This window comes from Lutjanus erythropterus, chromosome 14 (genome assembly GCF_056507025.1).
Source record: "Lutjanus erythropterus isolate fLutEry1 chromosome 14, fLutEry1.hap2, whole genome shotgun sequence".
Classification (NCBI taxonomy): domain Eukaryota; kingdom Metazoa; phylum Chordata; class Actinopteri; order Lutjaniformes; family Lutjanidae; genus Lutjanus; species Lutjanus erythropterus.
The window spans coordinates 23,352,873-23,361,881 of NC_139330.1; the positions used below are offsets into that span (position 1 = coordinate 23,352,873).

Below are 9,009 nucleotides of genomic sequence, written 5' to 3' on the forward strand. Positions count from 1 at the left end.
CCTGGATATTGAAGTTGGTTGGAAGAATAAATTGAGTTCACTGTGTTTGCTGTGTCCCTAAAATTAAAGTTTAGAAATGACAGAACAAACCAACATAAAAAAAGCTCACAAAAATAATCTGAACTGAAGGTCCACTCACTAGGCTTTTCCAGAGGTTTGTGCCACATCTCACTGTCTTCATCAGCAGATAGACTTTTCTTAGTGACCCTCAAAAACCTGCTAATTGGACCTTGAGTTGAGATTGTAGCTACATGCATGCAGCTGCAGTGGTCTGCAGGCTAAAATCCTTCAAGTCAAAAATTTACAGAGACAGTTCACACCACATGCCAGATTCTTAAGCTTTTACTAATAAAGTGCATCACTTTTATTGGCACGGATATTTCTGGCTGCAGCCGTCGAGGTAGCGATGAATCATTTGAGCTGAACTGATGGAAAACAAGTCCAGTCATTTGTTGATGGAGTTTGTCTGCAGAGAATAGAGGAGAAAAAAGGCAATGGAGAAGAGGGAGGGAGAAAATTAATGAAGTGCACAAAGGAACAACTGTCCAGAATGACATTATCACCGTTCCACACATTTGTCGCAGATCTAAAAATAGTGAACAGGGTGGGGTGAGCAGAGGTAATTATAGTCATTGTGGAGAAACGCTCCTGCTAAGATTTCTCCTCCAGGAGTTTCATTTTCCCTCCCTCTTTCTGTCTCGCTGCCTCAGGCGGTTGTTTTGCGACAGCTGATACTTGACTTCTCATTTGGTAATCTTTTGTTACAACAGAGGTTTCCTTTCACTCGCTGACGATACTGTCCAGCTGGTCTGTGTGCAGCACAGACACACACAAAACAGACGCTTGTAACATATTCTCACGGATGAAGTGGCCTTTTTCCAGTATGGAACACATCGGCATGGAAGACAACACGGGCCTCATGTGAAAAATCTACTTGACCCCCAAGAGCAAAGTCAGAATAATAAAAAAAAAAAAATCTGTGACCGTCTAACTTAAACTCTGACAAACTGGAAAAACAAAAGAAATAATGAGAAAGATGTGTTTCTGTGCTGATGTTTCACAGCCACAGAAGAAATCAGCACTACAAAGTGTGGATGTGAGTGTGTAGGGTCACACCTGTGTGATCAGAGTGTAGTGGCACACTTCATCGAGCCACGGGTGCTACTCTTGGCCTGGTGGGGGATCATGGTCTGGGCTTGGAGGCAGTATTTCGTGTTGTGGTTCAGCTCTCTGAGAGTCAGCTTGTTGAGACAGCAGTCCAGCTCAAACACCTCCTGGAGAAGACAGAATCACACAGGAGACAGATCATCAGTTTAACCCCAGGACAGAAAAAAAAAAAACCTTAATCGTGCAGTCTGTCTGCAAAGTCAGCCTTAAAGGAGAAATGGAGGAAGTATATGCTAAAAATGCTGTTTCTTCATGTTGTTCTTCTCTTTCTGTTGTTGTTTCTGTTCTTGTTTTTGTTGTTCTCTTTCTGCCCTTCCTCTTACACCTCCTCACCCTCTTCTTCTTCTTCCGCTTCTATTGCATACCAGCAGCAGTGGCATTTAAATCTATTTTGTTTCTAACACAAACATGGAAGTGCTGAAGTGAAAATCCAGTCTAATAGTTTTTTCACTGTTAACAAACATTTAGAAACATCAGTTGCAACTTTGTAAAACTCATCCAAATAATGTTTATAGACGACACGTTCTACATTGCAGATGTGCCTCCAGCATTACTTTTGCATGTGCTGGGCTCTGCTGTAACATCAACAATAATAAATATGCAATATATCCAAACACAGGCACAAAAACTACTTGGTTAAGGTTAGGAAAAAAATATTCTTTGGGTTGAAATAAGTATGTTGCTTATTTAAGTTCACATTTGGAAAGTAATGTAAATATGTTTTATAATCATCAGCTGTAACTTTATAGTAGCAGCCAAATAATGTTCAGTTTACAAACTAAATCACAAATAACAAAGTGTTAACAAATTATTTTATATCACACAAACTAATGATATAATAACATAAATGACAGTCTCACCAATAATTAGTAAACTATTAATTAGCATTTTATTGTCTGTTATAAACTATTAAATAAAGTTCTTTATTAGTGATGGTTATTATAAAGTGTACAAATAAGAAATGTAAGACATATGATGGATTTTGTGTGTGTGTGTGTGCGTGCATGCGTGTGTGTGTGTGTACCTCCTCTCCATTGGTGTGTATGAGGTAGATCTTGTACTCCAGACTGCTGTGCATCTTCCGGACGTGCGGTTTGGGGGACTTCACACGGACCACAATCCCTTGCTCTGTGACGTTCAGCTTTACTACAGGAGGGCTGATTTTGGCTGCAGATATGAGGATCTTGTTTAGTTTTTCGTTTCATTCTTTCTTTTTTGGAACAATGACGAAGCACAAAATCAAAGTCACAAAAGAGTGAAAAAGGACTGCAGAAAAGACAGGAAGCTGAGGAGCTCATTTTGTAGTTGTTTTCAACATAAAGAAGGAAGTTGACCTTTACACTATGTATAGAAGTTCAACTACTACACAAAAAGCAATTACTACTACTGTGTTGTTTCATAATAAAGTAGTAGTGATTGATTCTTTTTTTTAAAATAAGCAGCATTACTTGCGTTTCTCTGGGAAATGCAACTTAATATTGTTGCATTGAATCTTCTTATTCTTGAGTCAAATACTTAATATTTTTCTAGTAAATCTAAATAAAGAAAACTAGTTTTATTAGTGTCTGTTTTGAGTGAACAGTGAAAACGGGATGTGTTAGGATGGTGAGGAGTATAAGCACTCACTGTCCCAGCGAGGGCTGAATCTCGGGGAGAGGGTCCAGGCTGATTTGCTGGATGGCGGAGAAGCAGCGTGCACTCTGGCATAGTACCACTCTCTGGTGTCAGAGGTCTCACTGCTGAGGTCACACTGAGGCTTCTGGATCCCCTGACAGCCGTCCACGTCCAACCACTGAGGCTCTCCATAACTGAAGTGTGGACACAAACACAAAAATGAAAAAAATAGCATAAGTAATGTACAAATACCTCAGAAATGCACTTAAACACAGTCCTAAAGGATTAGGACATTACTTTACACCGCTGCTTAACAAGTAGTTTGGTCTTAAACGTTCAAAACTTTATTTAAAAAGATTTGATTTATCACTGTGGTGAGATTATTCCTCAAGTTAATTTGATTTACTGTACTCGAATGCCTATAGTGTGTGTGTGTGTGTGTGTGTGTGTGTGCGTGTGTGTAACTCCTCACATCTTCCACTGGACGTAGTACTGCAGGGAGGTGGAGGAGGTGCTGTTGGTGGGTGAAGTCCAGCGCAGGATGTTTTTGTAGTCCACAGAGTCGAACCTGACCTGACTGGGAGGAGCGAGCATCACTGGAACTGAAGAAGTTATTGATAACGTGGTGATTTATGAGCAGATAACAGCATCAATTAAATACATAAAAAGAAGTGATTGATTAGTAAAATCATTGCTTTACTTTACAATAAAACTATAATAATAAATGATTCATAAATGGTTATAATTAATTAGGTTTTAAACTGTTTATAAATCATTAATAAACAAGTTAAAACACAGTTTTCATACATTTATGTGGGATCACTATTTAACAAGATCCAGCTGCTGCTTGCTACTAATTAATCTGTTAATGAGTTACTAACATTTATATCATAAGGTGTTCAACAGTGTTTAAGTCAAGATAAATAAAATACTGACAAAGCCTGAGTGTATGAATCTGGTAGTTTGATATTTTAATTTGATGCCAAATGAAAGTTTGAAGATTGCTGACAGTAGTTAAATTCTTGTAACTGACAGGTGTACAAGCTGCTGATGGAGAACACAAAGTAAACTCAGCGAGCATCTGAGTCTTAACTGTACACGTAAAGGAACAGGCTACTGCTGCCACCTTGTACCTAATGTGTTATTAAAGATTTATGAAGTGATTACAAGTTAATCTATAACCATATTTTACACACACACACACACACATACATATATATAGTCACATCGCATAAATACACCTACATACAGCAGCAACAACAGCATACTGTGCCTGTACCACATATATATATATAACTATAGTGATGGTCAATAACAACTCATATGGATTCTGTTGCATCCAAATAGCAACAGATTCCATGTGGGATCTGATATTATATGAATAATTAAACGTCTGGTTGGACAGATGTGAGCCTCTGAGTGACTATTGAAGGATATAAGACAACTTGTGGAGAAAAATGTCTGTTTTTTGAACTGTGGTCTTGGTTGTGAAATGATTTAGTCCACAATAAATACAGCAACATTTTCTTTGGTGTATTCTATTTTGCGTCTGGATCAAAAGTTTATCAATTATTCAGCTTTATGGAGCTTTTTCGGTGCTTAGAAAAGTTTTCAGACACAGCAGCTTCATCAGTGTGTACCATTAGTCCTAAAAACACTTGTCTTTTTTTTTTTTTCTTGGGCCAGACCTAAAATAACTAAAATTTCTACTTTGTTCTTACCTTTAACAAAGCAAAAGCTATTCCCTCTTTTGTTGGCAATTGATCATTACTGACATTTTGTTTTACAGTCTTAGAATGATTTAGGGGCTAAAACTTTCTAATTTTCTAATAATTTCTAACACTATTTGTGATTTACTTACACACTTACTGCTTCTTTAAGTCCTATTCTGATGCTTTTCATGTTGTTCTGTTGTTTTTTTTATTATATTTTATCCTTGACTGTAGTGTAACACAACACGCCATGATGCTTCAGTAAATAATAATAATAATGTTCAGATAAAGCAGCTGATCACAAGCGTGCAGAAACAAGTATTTATAACTTCTCTTATCTGTAGTTTTTATAACAGACCAATAAATCTGAAGGTATGTCCATAAATGTCAGCTGAGTGTTTTAAACTCAACAATGATTTCCAGAACAATAACAGTGATCTGAGAGACAATCTGGAGATTTTAAGGTGGACAGAAGTAAATCAGTGGCATCAAACCAGTGAAACAATAACAACACTGATCCATATGACATAAAACATACATTTTTTCAGAGGTTACCTTGCACTGTGACACCCAGGTTTCCCAGCAGCACGGCTCCAAGCAGCAGACGGGTCATGGTGTTGATGATGTTGGTGGACAACAAACAGGCCGACAAACACTGGACTGATGCTGCAGAGAGCACCGCCTCTTTAACGTGCCATCAACTTCCTCTAAAGTCCATTCCACGAGGTGCAAATATGTCCATGTAAGGTATGGATGACATAACAACACTGTGACATTATATTCTTTCTCTCTCGTACATATTTTTGACAGAAGTACATTTTTGTGCAATTTACACGTGACAGGTGTCGTTACAAAAGAATAACGGATCACTTTACTAATGTTCCAACCTTATCTGTGCCATCAAATACTGTTGTGATGCATTCACTGACTGTACTGTAACACCTTTTTCTACTCTCAGTCTCCTGTTTATCTGACCTAGACATCTTGGAGTTGACTGACTCCTTGTTTATGTGTGTCTTTGTGAATACTGGCAGGTGTAACAGTTAAAACAAACTATGCATGTCACACAATAGCATACACTAAAAAAAGAGAGAACAATGAAAACTGGCAAATAAAAATGTAAAAAATGTGTTTATTCATTGCTCTGCATGTTGGTTCTTAAATGCGATCTGTCACATCCTCCTTTGAAAGCTGAACAACACGTAAAATAAATCAATTTATACTAACCATTTAAATGGAAAACTACTGACATAACAAGCTGTGTTGTAATTTCATATTATTTGATCACATTCCCCCTCATCTGTTTGTGTTAAACTTTGTCCAAATTACCTCATTTTGAGACACAAGGTTTTCCTGTTAACACTGACCATCAGAGCCAAGAAGGTTCTTCATAGTTTGTTTTTTACTTTATTAGCATCACTTGTTTTTCTCATCTCAGGTGGGAAAATGTCACATATGAAATAAAATAAATAAAAGTAGGCATGAATGTTTTTCTTTTTCACAACAGACATTTTGGCTTGTCACAGTAGGAAAAGCACAGGTACTAATAACATTAATAATGGCTCAGCATGTACAATGCAGGGTCCCTGGAGCTTAAGTGGCTAAATGCAATTTAACCATCTTTAGTTTTATTACTTACTCCTGCGCTTTCCTAACTGACAAAATGTCTTCTACTTCATTCATACATTCATAAATGTTTCTCTTAACAGCCCTTTGTTTGTTCTCTGATGGTCAGAGGAATTACTACACCGTGTTTGTTACTGGAACAAGTGATACCTGTCTGATGTCCAAACATTTTACTGGAAACATCAACAGTTTACTGGAAAGGTGTTACATAATCAAACTCAGTGACAGTGCAAAAAAAAAAAAAATACTGTTAATGTGTGAGTGAGAGACAGAGAAAGAAAAGAGGAGGGGCGACATCTTATCTACCTTTTACTGACTTCATGTTTCCACTTCATGTTAATTATTAATTATATTGTCAATGAGTTTATAAATAACATTTACAGAAGCTGCTGAGATTATATTGCTATTGTCATGTCCTGCAGAATATGAGCCTAAATCCTGACTGAGCTCTCACACTGACTGTCAGAGTAAAGACAAAAATGCTAAAACCTAACATTTAAAAAAGAGTAGTGTAGTGTAGTGTACGAAAACTACCTAGTGAATGAGGAAGTCTAACCAATAAGCTAAATGTAATTTTTCAAACATATAAAATAGCTTGCCAAAAGTAAACGGTGAATGTTTCAAAACCAAAATCAAAAAGTGAATAAATGGTTAAGAAATGAAGAAATGGATATGGATATTTAAAAATATAACAAAAAGTCACTTGTTGTTGACATTGCTAGCTTGGAGCAATGGAAAAATGAATAAAATTCTTAGCTAAAAGTAGTGGTTAAATGGCTAAAATATTGGCTAAAGAATAATTAAATGGTTGAAACTTCACTAAAAGTATAATTGATGATTTATGGTTAAATCATTTGTGTTAAAGGTTAAAAAAAGGTTAATTAAAAGTAGTGATAAAATGTCAAAGAAAGGTCAAAGAAAAGGATAAATGGTTGAATAGTTTGCTAAATTTAGGAAAAGGATTTGAATTTTTGGCTTAAACAATGGATAAATGGTTGAAATTGTTAGCTAAAGTAAAGAATAAATAAATACTTGCAACTGTTAACTAAAAGTAGTGGATAGATGCTTAAATCGTTAGCTAAAAGTATGATTAGTGACTGAAATCACCAGCTAAAGTAATGGATAAATGATTTAACGATAGTTAAAGCATGTGACTCCATGTGGCTCAACTGCATTATACAATGCATTTTAACAACAAACATATTAATAACTTTAAATAAACAGCTTAAATTCAGTTCATATGAGCACATTGTGACTGGTGGTGCAGATGAAGAGGTACTTGATTTCATCTAACAGTTATCAGAGAAAAGAGGTCGGGAACCACTGCTGCAGATTACCAGAAACCCCGAAGTACCGAGAACCAGTTGAGGATGCACAGAGACTAATGAAGCCTGTTACTGGAAACACAAAGGTATAGCCCACATACTCCCACACACACAGCAAAGAGGAAGGAAGCGTAAGTCACAGACATCTATGCAAACAAACACACAAAAGAGGTCTTCCTGCTGGTTCCAGAGGACGGAACAAAGTGGACTGCTCAAATGTCACGAAGCATCATGACATATGCGCTTCTTCCCTAACTACATGACAGAACCTGACGAGGTGAAACGAAAAATGGGTCACTTCACTCACAACTCACTGTTATTTGCTTAATTACGCCGAAGTAGCAACTTCCCTTCCTTTCATGAGCAGAATTTCACATACAGTAATTTAATGAACACAACATAAGATTTGGAAAACTCATCTTTGAGTCACCAACTTCAGTTCACATCTATCACAACTTCTTGTTTTTATCCACATCCTTCATTAAAACAGGATACAAACAGAGAAATATACATTTTAATCTTTATTGAAATGGTCAGACAGAACAAAAATGTTTAACAGAACAGGACACATTATGTGGACAAAGGCACAGAGATGACAAGATGGATACAGCAACAAGACAAGTTGTAACCGAATTAGAGATTGAAGCGTTTGAGTTTAATGGCTTGGCCTCTTTTCCAAATCCAAACATTAACTAAACAACATATTTTATCACACACTGAACAGAACAGGCCATTAGATGGTTTTTTTTGCCAATTTGAAATTGGTGAACAAACATTTTTCATATACAATTCACATTTCCCTGCTTCATTGTCAGCATAATTTAAAAAACAAAACAAAACAACAACTGGATTACATGCTCACAGAGCTTAATATATGAATACAAAACAGCTCTACCATCAAAATAAAAGTAAACAACATGTATGCAACTCAAAAACTGACCAGCGTATAAGGCACAACGTCAGATTCAACAGATTATCCTTTGGTGCAAGAGCCACTCATTTGATGAGAAATTAACTGCAGGTCTCAAACTGCAATACATGTATTTAAAAGATCAAATGTAACTAAAAACACTGTTACAGGTTATAATCCTGTGTCCCCCTGTTTACTTTCTAATTATATCTTATGTGCCAAATAAATGTCAATAATAATTTTTGATTTTTTTTTTTTGACAACTCATCTTGTTCACATTAAACAAATGTAATTTGACGCAGTAGTTAATTCACACATCCTAAAAACTGATCACATACGTTTTGTAACTAAAACGACCCCAAATATTCTATTTCACTCAGAAACATTTCACATTACAGAAGTTAGGCTTTAATTACACTTTAATTTCAAGCACACGGAAGTGCAAATAAGCAGCATTCATAAGGCATACACAGATGACCATCGAGCAAAGTGACTGACGAGTATATAGTATTAACAGGTGCAGATGGATGAAGTATGATAGATATTTATAAAGAAGTGTCTGAATATTATTTTGAGTCACCGTGTAGGATTCACCAGAGTTGCGTTTGTACATAGAATCGGGATCGGTTATATTTTTTTATATATATATTTATAT

At 36.2% G+C, this 9,009-nt stretch overlaps 1 protein-coding gene across 1 annotated transcript; it reads right to left on the reverse strand.

Moving 5' to 3' along the window:
• Positions 1-327: 327 nt before the first annotated feature.
• Positions 328-3,404, reverse strand: il22ra2 (interleukin 22 receptor, alpha 2). The gene is made up of 5 exons (XM_084735745.1): positions 3,254-3,404; positions 2,794-2,975; positions 2,192-2,334; positions 1,117-1,274; positions 328-466 (listed from the first exon to the last, which is right to left on the reverse strand). Exons 1-4 carry the CDS (start codon positions 3,373-3,375, stop codon positions 1,125-1,127), a joined length of 597 nt encoding a protein of 198 aa, XP_084591871.1. The 5' UTR covers positions 3,376-3,404; the 3' UTR covers positions 328-466; positions 1,117-1,124.
• Between the last annotated feature and the right edge of the window lie 5,605 nt (positions 3,405-9,009).

Bases quoted from the DNA above. Each gene is read 5' to 3' on its own strand.
- il22ra2 (XM_084735745.1), bottom strand. From the start codon at position 3,375: ATGCTCGCTCCTCCCAGTCAGGTCAGGTTCGACTCTGTGGACTACAAA. The intron at 2,335-2,793 runs GTGAGTGCTTAT...TCATATCTGCAG, and splicing joins ATTCAGCCCTCGCTGGGACA to CCAAAATCAGCCCTCCTGTA. The intron at 1,275-2,191 runs GTACACACACAC...TGTCTTCTCCAG, and splicing joins TACACACCAATGGAGAGGAG to GAGGTGTTTGAGCTGGACTG.